We start from the raw sequence: 18,730 nt of genomic DNA on the forward strand, positions 1-18,730 counted from the left end.
ATAGTAGAAACGAGTGTATTATGTAAATTTTATAATTATAGGATCTATTTTCAGTAAAATCTTTTTAGTATTCCAATTTCTCTCATTGTTTGACCATAGCGGGCGGGCACATTATGAGCAATAATTCAATATATAATCTGCAATAACCACTCTTCGACATTACTTTTAATAGACATTACATTCATAATTGTCTATGAAGGTTCATTATGACTTCCAAAGCTTTCCCTAATACTGTATATATTACACACATACATACTACATACGTACTACTGTATATATTCTGATCTCAATCTGTTAAGAGAGAATGGTGATAAGCCTTTTACGCAGTATCCAACTAGAGCATTTGCGTATCAATAATATAATAAAAGCAACTACACTAAAGAAATATGTTTTTAAATAAAATCATTACGTTTAAAATAACTTCAAATGCATTGCTTTCGTTTCTCGATGTGTGGATCGATTTTATACTGAACATATACATTTGCATAAATCTAGAAGCTTAAAAAAATTGAAACCTTATGAACCATACAAAACATTCACATCTACCTACATATAATCATAATTTTAATTCTCACGGTCAATATAAAGAAATCGTGTGTGGACTACAGCTGTTGCGCGAAGCCGGCGTCGCGGTCGCTCCCAATCCAGAGCAATCAATAGCGCGTCTAAATCCGTACTATACAATTTCTGTATACCAATTAATAAAAGGTGTGCTTGAACACTAAGATTTTACACTTCATAAAAACACAAGAGGATAATAAGGACGGCTACGGTGTGTAGGCAACGGTGCACTTTGACGCAGCTTTGTATGGGTGCATGAATATCGATTAGCGGAAGGGAGCACGCGTGGCGCGTGGCTACCGGCGCGACCGGCACTGGAGTTCGCGGTGAGCCACGCATGCGCGATGACCGCGCACGAGACACTAACGCACGTCCACAGCCACCTCATTCCTTATCTACAGTATCACAATTTCGTACTTGGTAATTATTACCAGGTTTAGAAAATATAAAACTGTATGGAATTGATATAAGCTAATAACTACGTGACCATATAATACAGATACATGGAGGTAGCAGCTCACGCCTGTTGGCTAGTATTTTTGTCCAAGGCTACTACCTAACTAAACAATGCCAAGAGTTAACTGAAAGAAAGTTCTATTCGCTCTCAGTCAATATAAAAGCTTTCATACATTAATGATGATCCATAAGACATGTCTACCACATAGTCATTTAAAAATAATGTAGATATAGACTAAACCTCATTTCTTATCTATGCTATCTCACTACCGCAATTGCGGAATATATCAAAGACAATAAACAAAGGAGTTCTATTTTAAAAAATACCAATTAAATAGATTTTCATAACCAACCTACTTCGTTTTATTTAAGTACTGCAGAGTACTGCGGTATGCATTTGAAACTTGAAAATTTATTTTATTATGGTGTAACAACGCTAGTGGCAACCTAAGGTCAACATTGCACAATGGGAAATCCTCTAAGGTACGCAGCTGATGATTTTCCATACAATGTGTTTGTTGAAAACGCGAATTCTATTCGATTTAGGTTATATAATTGAAGAAGTCGAAAAAAATCTTGCTTAATTACGAAATCCAAGCTAGTCTGTAAATAATTTTATCAATTTCATTGTATGAGACGAATTGTATATTTGTATTATAAATTTATAAATGTACTGATCAAACTTTCGCTTCTTATCATATCGTGCTATTACAAATACAAGGTCACGGTAGACAATGCACAATAGTATGTTAAAATAAAACAATAGAATTCTTTCCGATACTATTAAAACATTTTACATTCTATTAGTGTTAATAGTTAACTTTAGATCTGAATTTTCCTTTCTTTACACAATCTCGAGAAACATCTCTGGAATGAAGGCCGTTTTTTTTTATTACATAAAATGTCGGCAATGTGTCTATAGGCGGCGGTATCACTTAATATCATAAGAGCCTCCGGGCCATTTGCCACCTGTTATATAAAAAAAATACATTTTGACAGACGGATGACAAGGCTCGCGCTTTATCGGCCCTGAATCTCAACCATGAAGGTTTTACAGCCACTGCATGGAATTAAGGTTAGGTGTAAATAATTGTAAACGGAATATTTTTTTGTATTTATAATGAACTAGCGGTCTGTAACGCATGGCTGGATTTTTTTATATTTTACGTATGTGGAACGACTCCACGACTCAGGAAAATTATAGCATTTTAATTATGAAAGTTTATTACAAACATACAGAATACATTTACGCTTCTGTACCAAACAATTGTAAAGAAAGATAACGCCTTCATATATCATTTCGCACTTGTAGCAAAATTTACAAAAAGAAGTTCTTGATATCGACCGACTTGATTGAGCGTATTTTATGTACAATTCGGAGTCAATCAACCCAAGGAAGCTAACAAAAGGCCTCTTAAAAACTGATGTATCTTGAGGGCTCTGAAATAGATTTTTTCAATCTATATGTCTATGAAAGCGCGGAAATTATTTTGATACATTTTCTCTCACGTAAAAGGATATATTTTTATCCAAACACGTTTTTGGTTCAGTGCCAAGTCAGGTTAATATAGATTTTAGTGGTTTCTGTTTGACCTCACCATACATTTCAAAAAACACCATAAACATGAAACGTCATCCTTTCGGACCGTGATTTAAGATTATGTGTATTAAATAATAATTACTTTATACGTGGCTAGGCGCACCCTGGGGTTGTACACAAATGGATTATCTTAAATAGATAATTAGATACCCACCGCATCTTCCAGTAACTATGTTATAGTATGTCTTAAAAATCAATACATTCGACGTACGGGAGTCAGCCTAGAAGTCTGAGTCCCAATACATAAAAACTGAAACCCAACAGCGTGTGTACTGGGGTACTGAAGACTGATGATCTTTAAATTAATAAGAAAAAATCTGGAGCCAAAATGGGTGACCAAATCTTTTGGACTTTTTAAATGTTCCTATAACACCTCTTTAACAGAATCCCAAAGGAGTACGTTAAAAATACAATGTATACTTTTACTAATAGAGAAGTAATAAGGAAACATTTAATTAAAACACGATAATAATAGTACTAATACTATTGAAATAGAAATTGATGTTGTGGTTCACGTGGTTTGTATTGGAAATATATCCGCGTGGCTTGCTCTAATAAATCTGAATTCCTGTAATGTGATAGTATAATTAATTATTACAGCAAACATTATATAACACTAGTTCATTGATCTATTGAGGCCAATTGTGAATCAAAATAGTTAAACCGTTTTTTCTCTTTGAAAAACGAAAGTTTGACCGTGCTTGCGATTGTGACTTTTGATTGAAGGTAATCTACTCATAAAAACTTGTTAATTACACTTCTACGTCTCTTTCTATCAAATTGTGTTTACGACAGAATTAAAAGAGACAGATGAGGACTTTAGTTTTCTTTGCAGAACGGGAGCACCTACTGACTTATCATGATACCGACCATTAACAATCACACTGCCAGAAGAGTCCTTCCGCTTTGAAAGAAAAAAAAGTACTTTAAAGGATCGGTACGCTCTTTTCTTCGACCCTCAAATACAACCATATTAAGCTTTTCTGAAAAGACTTTTAAAACTTCGATAAGGAAAAAGCTTTATTTGTAAATCTGGTCTTATTTATTTAAAGTCTCGCTAAGCCTTAGCTATTCAGAACCAGGCAATAACCACATTGACTTCCTAGAGTATTATCTAAATAGATTCTAACGGCGATAGAAATTGCTATAATATTGAGCTGAGGCAATAAATATTTTGTATTGACCGAGTGTTTCTGCGACTTCGCCGGTACGCATTGCGTTTAAAAGTATAATAATTAATGTTTTTGATATAAATTAATATTTTATAATTGCTATTTAAACCTTCAAGCCAATCTTAAAACAGTATTTGGTTGACTTTCGTTAATTACCTGCTCGTAAACTTATATCAAATTGATGATGAAATTCTTTTGTATAGTGCCAATAGTCGAAAATAATATAATATCTTTAAAAAAATCGCTTAAGAAAGCTTCCATAAAACAACATATTTCACTCACCAAGGCTTAAAAATTCCATTTTACATTGTGCTTTATAGTCAAAATAAATTATGTCTTCGACAAGACAGACCACTATTAGGTGTTTATTTCTGTCCACCATGACAGAAACGGTCACATGAAACGGATGTTACACAAGCGTTTTATAAAGTCATCCTTCTTTATATTTATAAGAGACGAGTTAACGAGCGATTATAAACGCTAAAGACAAGAATTCGACTCCCGATTGTGCACAAAAATATAGAACTAAGCCTAGACGTTTGGCCACAATCCCACCTGATGTTAAAATAGTTGAGACCTGATGGCACGCCTGTCCAGGAGATGCCTGTTTAATCACCGCTTAAATAATAATAATATTAGGTCCTTACATATGAAATTGGCGTTTTGTCGTACTGGCCACTTTGACCTCAAATACCTCCTCTTTGGTTAGTAATTTCAAATTCAAATTTATACAGCTATTTACTCATGTATTTGTGCTTCGATGACCGTCATTCATTTGTGTTTTTCTTCTGTTTTTTTTTTTTGTTTCCGTCACTCATTTTACAAAATGGAAAACTAAAATTATCGCATTACTTACGAGTACGAGTTCCGTCGTGGCACTAGTGCTGCGGAAACGACTCGAAGGGTGAATGATGTGTATGGCGGTCATGTTGCAAAAGAAAACACAGTTCGTTTTTGGTTCCAACGTTTTCGTTCTGGAAATTTCGACCTGCAGAACAAGCCCCGTGGACGGCCTGAGACCCAAGTTGATAATTAAGTATTGAAGGCTATTGTGGAAGCGGATCCATCGCAAACCACGTCCGAGTTAGCTGCAAGCTGCGGTGTTAGTGATAAAACTGTTTTAATTGACTTGAAACAAATTGGGAAGATTAAAAAGCTTGAAAGGTGGGTACCTCACGAATTGACTGAAGCAAACCGGCAAACGCGCGTCGACTGCTGCGTTACATTACTGAACCGGCACAATAATGAAGGTATTTTAAACCGAATCATTACCTGTGATGAAAAATGGATTCTTTACGATAATCGGAAGCGCTCAGCGCAATGATTGGATCCTGGCCAGCCAGCCAAATCCTGCCCCAAGCGAAAATTAACCCCAAAAAAGTTACTTGTAAGCGTTTGGTGGACTAGTGCCGGTATTGTTCATTGCAGTTTTCTCAAATCTAGCCAGACTATTACGACTGATGTCTATTGTCAGCAATTGCAAACCATGATGGAAAAGCTAGCGGCTAAACAACCTAGGCTGGTCAATCGCTTCACGACAACGCTAGACCACACACTGCACAACAGACGGCTACCAAATTAGAAGAGCTTCAATTGGAATGTCTAAGACATCCTCCGTACTCTCCGGATCTTGCTCCAACAGATTACCATTTTTTTCGAAATTTGGACAACTTCTTGCAAGGGAATAAATTTAACTCTGATGGGGCAGTCCAAATCGCCTTCACAGATTTTATTGATTCCCGTCCGACTAGTTTTTTTAGTAAAGGGGTCAATGAACTACCTATGAGATGGCAAAAGTGCATAGAAAACAATGGTTCATACTTTGATTAATTCAATATATTATGTTTAAAAATATTCGACTTTTTGTTCCTCCCATACAAAACGCCAATTTCATATGTAAGGACCTAATATTTTATTCAGATACTTGAACATTTAAACACGTTTCTCTATCAATCTTCTTTTAGGTATGTGTGTTCCGTTTTTTGGCAAAGGCCCCTATTCCTCTCCGCACTGTGCCATGTACCTACTGTTTCTTTAATTTGGTTTATCCACCTTCTAAGTTCTCTAATTCTTTTTCGTTTGCTGAACCTTGGGCACCAGTTTAGTATGTTTTTGCTCCATTTTTCTGTTTCACTCGCCATGTGCCGCGACCATTTCCACTTTAGTTTAGTTATATTTATTGTCACACCTTTTACCTTAGTTGCTTTTCTTAAAGCTGCATTATTTATTTTTTATTTTTCTTTCTTCCCTATCATATAACGTTCCGTCGTTATTTGAATTGTGGGCGAATTTGAGATCCACATGTTAGTACAGGTAGTATAACTACTAGTATATAGTATATTTTTATAGTATATACTATAAATATATATATATATATATATATTCACCCCTTAAATGAACTCATATTATACTGTCTATCGAAGACGAAAGCAATACTGTTTTAATAAGAAACTGCGTACCAAATCGTCCAGTGCGGCACCTGGTAATATCGACAACGAAGGGTTGAAACTCTAGTGCGCTTCTATATCGCTTCTTCTTGCTATAGTAATCATTAACAAATATTATGACCGCCAAATTCGAGTAGCGATATTGTGTACTCTATATATTTAATGTTATAAATTTTATTGTTAATTTCGACATTCTCGTTTTGGCTTAACACTGTAAGGATAGTGTATATATTTTTGTGGATAAATAAATATATGTTTAGCAAAATGTCAACAATGTACCAAGATATTATTGCAAAAGACGCCCGAAGCGTTTGTCATACTATTTATCAATTATAATCATTGAAGTTGTAAATATTATTATTTTATAAACCATGTGTGACCAACTGAGTTACAGAAACTATAGATAAAGTAAAAATACGCTTACATTAGTAAAATAAATGATTATTATAATCTCTTGAGATAACAGCAACAAAATTCGATCTACTGATGCTATACCGGCTATATATTATCTGTTAATAATATTCTCTTCTCTTTTACAATATGACACTCCATTCCTTCTGTTGAATGCTATGCTTCAGAGTGAACATTACCAGTAAACAAAAAGCTCTTAAAACAATAAAAACCTTGGATATTTTACTTATAACCAGTGCCATTAGGCACCAACAGTTGAGATAAATATAAAATACATACGAAAATAGTTGAGCGTTTCCCTGATCTGGTCAGGCGTGAGGGCGAGATCGTCTGGACTGACAGGCAACGCCGGCGAAGGTATAAACCAGTCTTGATTTTCGTATCCTGAAAAGGTATGATATTAATACCAACATAGAAAGCCGGACCTTATTGTACCTAAGTGTAGCAAGTACTTTCATGACGTAGGAAACGGAACTCACAATGGAATTTAGTGACAAACTGTGTTAATTTTAACCCTACAAACGCGTAAGTATTACCAACACCTATATTGTGACCTCAGTATGACCTCAAAAACCTTTTTGATGCGGACGTGTTAGAATTATCCCAGGTGATTTTAGAGGGTATTGAACAGGGAGCGTTCAAGTAATATAAAACGAATTTTGTTTAGGGGGGGGGGGGGGGGGGGATGGGGATCCTTTTGTAAAACGTTACGATGCGGGACGCGTCATTATTATATATATAAAAGGAGTCACTGGGTAGTCACAAAAAGTTTTACTATACAGAAAACGTTAAGGCGCGTTTCATGGGGTTTTCAAAAATTTCGTGACGTGATACTTGAACGCTCCTGTACCTAGTCTCTGAGTAGGTTGTAGCAATTTTGATATGGGTCCAAGCCCACGTAGCCGTACTTTCGGGAAAAGGGTAAGCTCAAAGTATAGCAATAAAGCATAAAGCAATGTATGGGAATTCAGACAAATCCATCTCCAGCACATTTGCTACATGTCCTATTTATTTCTTCACACAAAACTCATAATTACAGCTTAGAAATTTCACTAGAACCCCATGTTCACGCAAACTTGAAGCGGTTGATACAAACAGTTGTCTATACACACTTAATGATAGGTATTAGAAATCTATTTAAATGACGACACTTGAGATTGATTATAACTTAGATAAAACACATAAGCGATTTACTTTCCATATGAAAGTTAAAAAAAAACAACAGTTAAGAGAAAGTAATTAACATAAAACCTTTTATACGTTGTAAACACTTATAAACAAATATGACAAGACAACTACGTAAGGGGAGCGCTGGATAACACCTACAGCATTCTCCGACCAATTCTATCCAGCCCATTCCTGTTTCCATATCGCATTACGTAATCTCTAAGAAATCTTGCTCGGGCTTAGTTATCAAAGTGTCCGTCGCATGGAAACACCTGTGGGTTCAGGTGGCTTTACGAAATGCACTCATAAATGACGTAAAAATAAATCGGAATGTAGATCGATCGTAATACGCGCTACTGTAATTTATAAATAGAAATAGAACATAATGACAGCCGATTTGACTTTTAATGTAATCGCTCCCGTCAATTCTGTTTAGAGTACACTACCATCAGAGCAGTGTTGGCCTAGTGGCTTCATCGTATGACTCTCATCCCTGGGGTCGTAGGTTCGATCCTCGGCTGTGCACCAATGGATTTTTTTTCTATGTACGCATTTAACATTCGCTCGAACGGTGAAGGAAAACATCGTGAGGAAACCGGCTTGCCTTAGCCCCAAAAAGACGACGGCGTGCGTCAGGCACAGATGTCTGATCAACTACTTGCCTATGAGATTAACAAATGATCACGTAACAGATACAGAAACTGAGGCCCAGAGCTAAAAAGAGTTGTAGCGCCATTAATGTATTTATAATACCTACCATAATGTTGCTATAAAAATATTTGACGAACTAGTAATTAGAAAATAAACTACTCAGACGTTTGATTACTCATTGCCCCTGTTTTTACCAGCAATTGTTGTCTATTGAAGCTCTATTATACGCAAATTAAAAATACGACCTTGTAGCCAAATTATTCACACAAAGATCGATAATGATCCACATAAAAACAACAGGAATTCCGTCCCAACAATAAATGTCACCATGAGATATGTATTGTTCAATTACCGCATATCTCCCGCAATTCTTTGGTAACGGGTTGACAGATGGCACGCATGAGACCGGTCGAGTAGCAACGGCCGATGACTCCCGCGATGAAACACCATTATTTATAGCGTCATAGCGCAGGCGCCGGAAACCGCGACACTCAGTGGCACGGAACACTATTTACAAACTTTAATACTATGCAATTCTGCATTCCGATCGATAACTATCATTTTTCTACGTTTTATACGTGTTCAACATAATAGATTATAATTAGACATATAGCACGATGAGTTCTTTCAAATATATATGGGAATAGAATATGTATATAACTTTTTTAAAGTATAAAACACGCTTTTATTAGAGCTATAATTAACCTAATAGAAAGGTTCATGGCTTTATCTAATGCGTTATACTTATAACTATATATAAACAAGCAATTATATTCCAAATTTAATGCATTTTGTCTCCCTAGCTTTGAAAAGGTATTAATTTGTCTTTTTTATAATAAATTTATGGTCTTAAACAATATGTTTCTTAATATACCAGGATTGGGGCCCAGAAATCGTTTTAAAATTTCGACGGTAACAGCCGTTTCATCTAATATGAATTTATTTATTTAAGAAAGGTTCGGCAATGGACATTACAACAGAAGCTTACATCTGGGACCACACAAAAATAACAATAAAATCTGATTGTACGCCCATTAACAGGCAAACACAGCTTGTTTTATAGATAATAACTATTGCTAACAGAATTCTTACAAAGAATCAATGTAAACTTAAGGGAGAGACATAAATGATAACTTTTCACCAAAATTTGCCATTTTGGAAAAGACAGCATTGTGTGTAAGAGAAGTGGAAGGCATAAGTTTCAGGAGACTATTTACTAGCTAACAACACATCCTAGGAATAACAGCGTTAGAACCTAGGACGGATCTTTTCTTGAATTATCGGAGGGCAAACGAACCTACAGATATCGCGATTCGCGGCCCATGGATACCCACTTTGTGCGTGCGGTGCCGGCCTTGGTGGAACGAGTCTCGATCTCTGAGACGATTACAAAGTTCGCCAGTTCGAAAAAAAACACAGTTCCTCTTTAACCTATGAAACCTACTGAAGGCAGAAGGTTTCAGATGGAATAATCGAGCTATTCTAAGTTTATTTTTGAGAAAAAAAGAAGATGATGTGTTTGGATAATTTTATATTGAAGACACATGTCCTTGTCTTGTCTATAGACAAAATTTTAAACTAATATTTTTTTTTTATAAGATCCGCAGAGTCTCTTTTAAGCTCGTGTAGATAAAAAAGTATTGAAAAAATCAAAGACAAATAAATAAATAGATAAATAAGGAGAAAACATACAAATGATTTTCGTCACAAAATAATAAATGTGAACTTTTCTCTGAAACTACTCAAATACTTTTTGCTCGTTACGTGATTACGAACATTTGCTTCAAGGTCGTCTTGAAGTTTTTGCATAATGATTCAGGAAAATCAGTCTGTCATAATGTCAATTTTGTATTTAGGTTGCAAAGAAATAATACATCTTTAAAAATATCAGCCATTTATATTTACAGAAAATATTCTTATCGTGCAGAATTAGTTTGATTACAAATTGAGTTATATAGACATTATTGTCAACAGTTACTCTGTCAAAAGAGACTGGCTGCCCACAATCCTAGTGTGGAAGCTTTTGCACTTTATTTTACCTAAATATCCTGTTATCACAATAAGAGAAGAAAAAAAAAGGATAAAATAAAAATAAGTTTTTCTTTTTTCATTTCTTCTATTTATGTATATTAAATAATCATTAATTGTTGAATAATACATATTTAAAGTTTGGTACAACTCTAAAATAGGTGATGTAATGGCTAATTAGTTAATGACCTTTTAAACTTCCGAGTTTAACTATATATATATATATATATATATTTATATAAAATAAATCAGTGGCAATACAATCATTTTAAGTCTGGGCCTGAGATTTCTGTATCTATTTCATGATCATTTGTTAATCTAATAGGCAAGCAGGTGATCAGCCTTCTGTGCCTGACACACGCCGTCGACTTTTTGGGTCTAAAGTAAGCCGGTTTCCTCACGATGTTTTCCTTCACCGTTCGCGAATTTAAATGCGCACTTATAAACAAAGTCCAGTGGTGCATAGCGGGGGATCGAACCTACGACCTCAGGGATAAGAGTCGCACGCTGAAACCGCTAGGCCAATGCCGCATTTAGTAAATCGCATAATTAACTCTTAAAGAACGGTTGGATGATATGGTTGGTGATTACAAGATCTTTGCACCTTAACTCGAAACCTTGAACCTTTAGACGCGAGTCACAACAATATTCAGACAAATCTCCTTAGAAAACTATTTATTTTACACAATATCGAATTAAAGGCCTGTAACCTCCCAACCCAATTAAAGCAGAACCGGCCAATACCCGGCTAATTGCGGTTTGTAAACGCAAGGGTTAAGGGTATTGCCACAAATTTATTTATTTATTTATTATCACTTCGTTGGACATAATTAAAAAAGTTAACATAATAAAATAAAAAGGTGGGCAACTGGCGGCCTTATCGCTTTCGAGCGATCTCTTCCAGGCACCACTGTGAGAAGAGAAAAAAAATGTATTAAATTAGATAAGGTAGGCAAGAAGTGCAAAAATACATATTACACATAGTTGTTGACACTGCTAGACATACAAGACTAACAAAAAAAACTTAAACTAAAAAAGGATACATGAAAAATAAGAAGTGCACATTAATCACGATAATTTGAGATCAGCCTCACGTCAGAGTACTAAGTAAGAAAGTTAGGGATACGATCTGGATAGGTAATATTTGTACGGAAGAAATTTAAAGGAAGATAGAGAAGGATGTACAAATAGTTTTAGTAGTATATGTTATTTTCATACATACATCTCTTGGTACCAAATATAACCAACCAATTATTATGGAGAACATTGAAAATGTTATCTATTTTTAACAAGCTATTTTTGAACGCAGCAAGTCATAATAATAAATTGAGTAACTGATGGCTAGCCATACAGTTAACTGACATTGTGAATTATTATTATCCTTAGTTTATACTCATTCTTACTGGAATGTGAAGTCAGCTGAAATGACAAGTTTTTTGTCATGCTCTAGTACATGTCTAGTAGGGGGCGCTATAACCATAAAGTCGTGCGTTTGAATCCCGGCTATGCACTGACTGAATATAAATTTATTCATCGTTATCGACTGATTATCCAAACAGAAGATAAAAAATATTATCCTATGCTTCTTATGTTATTGGATCATAATGTGTAATGATAAATCGAGGCCTGTCACGCATATAAATGTGTATTTCTTTTAATCCTTACTAGAGACAAGGTAAAATAGGAGCACGTACTTACATTCTCGTAGTACAGTGTCCTTAAGCCTAAAAAATTGTTTGCGAGTAACAATACCTTGTATTTTTAGTTTACCTTTAATGATTAACGAAATTGGTTACTGTGTGTTTTGCATCATTCGTTACACATAATCTAACATTAGATATAATGTAATGGAGGAATCTGCACGACTGTTAAACAAACGTTACATGGATGAAGTTCCTGGTAACTGTTGACTAGCTCATATATACGGTACATACCTCCAAACTGGGTGAGGCTATCCGCTCTCAAGCGGTACTTTGGTATGTGTTCTTGTAGAAGGCTAACAATCTCAACTTCTGGCACCTCCTCGCTGGACAGGTCTGGGAACGAAAAATATTCTATTATTTTATATTAAATATCTACGCGGTTCAATTGTTACCGAACTTGCGAAGCTTTTTGCTAAACTTTATTACACTGAACTTGCCTGTTCAAATAAATATTCTTTAAAAATATTCAGCACTTCTGTGTGTCCTTTAGTTCTGTCTGACCCATTCCCCATAATTTTATACATTATTTCTGCAGGTGTGATATAAGTACAGTATAACGTACCTATCTAAGGTGAAGGACGAATGTAAATATTGTACTTTCTCGAAAAGGGGAAATTTGATAGATAATGTAGAAAGCTACGGGTTTGAATATCGTGACTAGAGAATTGAACTTGAGCGCAATGCAGTATCAACGTATATGGCACTCCGTTTATAGTAGTTAGAGCAGACAAAATCGATACTTTGCGGCGTGGCTGGATGTAACCTTAATATGAATGATCAATGAACCTATTCTATGAATCGCTGTGATAATGTGCGTAAACAAAATTATAATGTGAAATTAGAGTTTTTTAATTGGTTGTATTGCCAGGTTTCAATACGTTTTTTACCCAAGGATTCATATGCCACCATTTTGTCACGCTATATAGAAATAATAGCGCTTTTAAGTGACTTTTGTAAATAAACCTATTTTTAAAAAATAAATAATATCGTTTCTTAAAAAAATGTATTTTGTGCTAGGTAGGTGAAAATTAATGGTTACATCTTTTTTAATGCCCAATCAAAATGAAATAGATTCCAAAAAAAAATCGCTTAGGGGTAATAATACTGATCTATTAATTTCCCATGTTAGAAAGTTTCCAACTACACTATTCACTTTTGACAAACCTAATTTATTAACATATAAGTATTTAAATGTAAATACAATTTAAAATAGCCATACTAAAAGTGGTCTATTTTTTTAAATATTAATTATATTTCTCAATTCGCTTACACAAGCGAAACATGTCCGAACAGCTGGGCTTTTTAAAATATTAATACAAAATTGAATTGAAATTCATAATGACACAATAATAATAATAATTTATTGCATGAATATGGTACAAAAATGTGTATAGTGGTACAATACTATTGTTCGCATATTCTGCCACACACAATGGCGCGCAAATTTGTCTTTAAGGGGGTTTTACATTTTACGTCATATGAATTGGTCAATTCTTACATTATTTGTAACGTACATATCATATCATACGTTATTAAATTTATATCAACTACAGTGTCTCACGCAAATAATCATTTATTGAATAATATATTTTTTCTAAAAGTAATACACCAATTCGATTTTTAAAGACTCTAGTCTGAAGTCAAAGTCAAATTAAAAAATCACTTATTCATATAGGTAACGCAATGTCCACCTATGAATGTCAAAAAAAGAAATATACGTTAAATTCTTCTAATTTTCTTCGAAGATCTTTTATTTTTTTTGGTATATGACATAAAAAAAGCTTATGAAGAATATGGAAAATGTCGATTCCATTGTTTAGATATTATAGGTAGTCATTTCACATACATATAATTACAGTAGATAGATCTTGTATTGCATTTTACATATACCGTGTGAGTATAGATTGGTATCTAAACAAGTCAGTATAAAATCGTGCTCGCAATTAGTCAATATGGTATGAAATATTAAATGAAACCAGGATGCACGTTAACAATTAAATATCCTCACATAGCTGACTCTACCATGACTTCAAGGCATTGTTAAGCATCGTTGTATGTAGATAGAAAACTTAGTCGCAATGCTTTTAATAGTATGCATTTTTTTCTAGAACACGGCAAACGGGCAGAAGGCTCATCTGATGTTAAGTAATACCGCCGCCCATGGACGCTCAATGTCAGAGGGCTCGCGAGTGCGTTACCGGTCTTTTAAGAATTGGTACGCTCTTTTCTTAAAGGACCCTTAGTCGAATAGGTTCGGAAATACTTCAGTGGATAGCTCCATATAGCGCTAAAAACTTCCTTAAAAAACGCTCAGTCGTGGAAAAACGGTCATCGATGTGATACTGGTGGAATTTCGTATTTGGCCTCGACCGATGATGAAATTCAACTGCCGATATTAGTCCGAACAACTCCTCTGAACAGTATCCATGGTAAATGCGGTAGAAGATGCAGAGTGACCCCACATCTCTTAGCAACGCAACGGGATCACGCCGCTCGGAAATGTATTGGTCGTCGACGATTTGAACCGTTCTTCGTTGAATACGGTCAAGTGCTTCCACTTGACCGTATTCAATGCGCATTTATTGCAAGAATATGGTACAAAAATGTGTAAGCTGGTACAATAATAAGTTTGCATATTCTGCCAATTTGTCTTCAAAGGAGTTTTAGATTTTACATTATTAGTCATATGAATTGGTCAATTCTTATACTATTTGTATCGTACATATCATATCAAACGTTATTAAATTTATATCAACTACAGTCGATTTTTAAAGACTCTACTCGGAAGATCTTTTAATTCTTTTGGTTGGATTCATAATTAGCTTTGAGTCTTAAGTCTGAAACTCATCCTTACAGCCGGGAGCCACAAGGGCTGGTAATCTCACACCTCTTAAAATCCCTGACAATATTACATAATACTTTATGTACTTTTTAGCAAAAAATGCAATTATACATAGGTTTAGAAATTACATTTATTATGTAATACTTAATAGAAATATTGTAAGCATAAAGAGAAGAAGAGTTTATGTTCTTCTATTATAAAACAAGATTAGAAGGAGCCGTAAAACATAGACTACAAGAATGTGTGCCTTTTTTCTTGAGGGTTTCACTCACGATACACCAGCTGTGCTCCGGAATCAACCTTTGAAACAATAATCCTAAACAAAATACCATAATCAAGAAAGTTACAGATAAGAAATAGCAAAGCTAAGCAAATGCATAATGTAAACGCAGTAGTGAGAACCAATTAGCGATAATTGTCTAAGGCCGATGCACCTGCATTATGAGCCTGTCTGCATTTTTCTTTATAAACATTGTAATACATGACATCATATATGTAAATAGTCGATTCTCGACAATTTTAAACTCAAGGAACCAGTTTATGACCAATAAATTTCATATTACCAAGAGTTAAAAATAACCACGAGGGCTTTTGTTGTGTAAATTATACATAACATTATATTATAATAATGTTTTAACAATTAAATACAAAAATATTCAAAAAAAATTATATCAAAAATTCCGGATTTTTTTTTATGAGTGACATCAGTCATTGTCATGATGTGTTAAAGAATACTGGAATGCGACCTCACCCATATCTCATTAATTACAATTGAATTGAATTACAATTGGTTTGTGCATGAAAAACACTTCACATTATAGAGAGTAGGGAATCCCTGACTTCAAAGTATCGCACGTTGGCAATAGATTCTTTAAATTACCGAGTGACCAAATAACATCGATAATTATATATACATATAGGGGATATAACACAACGTAGAGACTTGACACTGAAGCGAACCAAATTGGAACCTTATATAAAATCTCTGTCAGAATCAAGCGCAAGTATCAGTAAATTAATATTGAACAATCTTTCGCTTCTCTATCTCTTCTCTATCTTTCTCAATCTCAAAATTATTAGGAATTTGAATTTCAGTTCCTAGTGATTTCTTTATAAAACCTATCACTTAAATTTTTTAATATAAATTATGTATGTTACAGAGAATTTTAGGCTAAAGTGGGCACAAAAAAGGTTGGGAAAAACTGGTTTAGATCATCTTAAAACAGCATTGCTTAAGAAACGTCCCACATTCTCAGAATTTTTGCTTCAGGTTTAGATAGAGAAGATCGTCAGTTAGGGAGATGTGAGAAGAATGTATTTTATTGATTTCGTAATCCTACAACAAACATAAATTATACATAACAAAATAATACTACGGATATAGGCAAATATGGAATACATAATATATACAAAGAGGTTCAAACATTTATAAAAGAAAAAAATCAATAAAAATTATAAAATAGATTTAACTATATAATAAGTAGTTCGGCTGTTGTGTTATGGTGAGAAAGTAAGGCTGTGTATAGATACCGGCAAACAGCTTGAACAAAAAGTTTGCCGGTATCTGTATGTGGACTCATTTCACGATGCAGGTGATTTGTCTGTATGAATATTAATACTCCTACTAAAATTGTATATTTATATTTATCTGAGTATTTCTATACTCTACGGTTAGATTCTTCTGATGTCAATTATGCGGGCAAAAACCATAGACGCGAGTATAATAAAAACAATCTTATTAACGACACGATAACTGCGGGAGAAAGTGCTCTTATGCATATTTGTTAATTATTGAGACAGCCTTTGCAGTTACAACGGACAGTAACACGAGTTGATGAATAAATTCTACCGTTCATATACTTTCATTATTAAGACTTATTTGTACACGTTATTTTATTTTAATTTTATTTATAATAATAATAATTAATTAGAAGACAATAGAATGAAAAGTTTTGGCCTAGGGGATAGGTGTGAGTCACAAACATGAGTACGAACCTCGACTGTGTCGATGGCCTTCCTTGAGGTGGTTCACTATTTGACTTTAATTCATTTGTTTATTTGTGTGGTTCGGTCAGGGAAAACTGTTTGGAAATCGTAATGTGTCAAAAACATACGTGTGTCAGGCACAAGGCTAATAATAATAATACATAACTTTAAAAAGAAAGATATATTAATAGTAAAGTGTTAACAACAATTAACAAATATAAAATTAAAAATAACTAATTAAAATAATATAATAAACTAAAAGCTAATCTTACGAATCAAGAATTCAATTCAAAATGCAATACAAAAGAATACGAAATTACATAAATTACAAAAGTCACAATTAAGCAGGATAGGATATGGTTAAATGTTTATTTATTTATTAACACTTCGTTCGTTCTATATAATACTAATGACACAAATAAATGAAAAGGAGGGCAACTGGCGGCCTTATCACTTTCATGCTATCTCTTTCAGGCAACCAATTGTGTATGTAGAAGACAATTAAATGAGGTTAAAGAGCTAGCCAATCGTATGGGAGAGCGTATTCATTTTGAGTCAATAAGAATACTGCTTTCCAAGATAAGATAACCAGGACGTTCAACACTTTTTTTTTCGGACAACGTTGCACTATTGTTAGGAAACGTATGACCAATATATTTCAGTAAACATTTTTTATAATTAATAATAAAGAAAGCATATTCTAGCAAGCTTAATTAGTTTCCTTTGTGTTCCAAATGACATACAGATGTTTGCATTCTCTGTCCCAGATAATCTCGGTTTCTTTACGTTACCGCCTATGAGCTTTTATAACAATTCTTAAAATATTCTTGTGTTCCTACTTACCATTACGCCATGCGAAAAGCAACTCCTGACGTTTTTCATATAGAACGTTGCGATTCCGCGAACGCGACCGCGCAGTATCTTCACTCATAATTTAAACACTAAACACAATTTTCCCCTAACATTTAACACTTCAATGTTGTAACCGAATTTGTGTACGTACACTGAGACGCTGTGCTCCTATCCCTCAATCATGTGTGTAATCTGATAATGAGGCGAACGTCAGCAACGCCGATAATATACAAAATTCACGATATCAATATGCAAAACTACCTTGCCGTTACTAAGTCTTGGGGTAAGAAATATTTAATCGTAAGCAATTAGTAGTTTTCTTATATTTCGTTTGAAATATTAGTTAATATACAATTACAAATATATCCACGAATAAAATGCAATATTTTCATAAAAATATACACAATATCGGATATCCTACTTTAAAGAAAAACAATTTAGAATTAGTACGAGGCCGCAGTCCACACGTTAGTACGGTCGTCGACTTTGCGAACTCATTCACAACGCTAATAAAAATAAGGATGTCGTCAATATTTGGCATCACCTACATTGTTAGGTAATGTATAAAAGCTACTTTAAAACATTATTCAACAACTCTATATAACATCCTATGTGCATCTAGTTTAGGGTCATATCTCTAGACCTGTTCTACTTCCGATTTAGAAGTATTAAGGCATTCGTGATTGAATACTTCCTGTAATGTACAAAACTTAGATGCAAGTTTTTAAGTTAACATTTAATTATATATATTTTACAATTTGTATTTATATAAACCATTCGCCACCATTTGATCACATAGCGTGTGTGACTGGAATATTAATAATCAGCTAATTTTAAAATCTATCAAAGCATTT

At 34.1% G+C, this 18,730-nt stretch overlaps 1 protein-coding gene across 5 annotated transcripts in view; it reads right to left on the reverse strand.

Annotated features, from left to right (window-relative positions):
• The window catches only part of LOC123710663 (trafficking kinesin-binding protein milt), a 43,718-nt gene that overhangs the window by 23,578 nt on the left and 1,410 nt on the right, over positions 1-18,730 (reverse strand). The window contains exons 1-3 of one of the 5 annotated variants that reach the window (XM_045662707.1): positions 17,868-18,028; positions 12,428-12,529; positions 6,927-7,031 (exon numbers count right to left, since the gene is read on the reverse strand). In XM_045662707.1, the coding sequence (XP_045518663.1) occupies positions 6,927-7,031; positions 12,428-12,529; positions 17,868-17,955 (295 nt within the window). In that variant the 5' untranslated portion in view covers positions 17,956-18,028. Of the gene's footprint in view, positions 1-550; positions 714-6,926; positions 7,032-12,427; positions 12,530-17,867; positions 18,029-18,730 lie in introns of those variants that run through there. The other 4 variants (XM_045662711.1, XM_045662708.1, XM_045662710.1 and 1 more) reach the window with 4 other exon arrangements.

The sequence above is a fragment of the Pieris brassicae genome, chromosome 6 (assembly GCF_905147105.1).
Source record: "Pieris brassicae chromosome 6, ilPieBrab1.1, whole genome shotgun sequence".
Taxonomy (NCBI): domain Eukaryota; kingdom Metazoa; phylum Arthropoda; class Insecta; order Lepidoptera; family Pieridae; genus Pieris; species Pieris brassicae.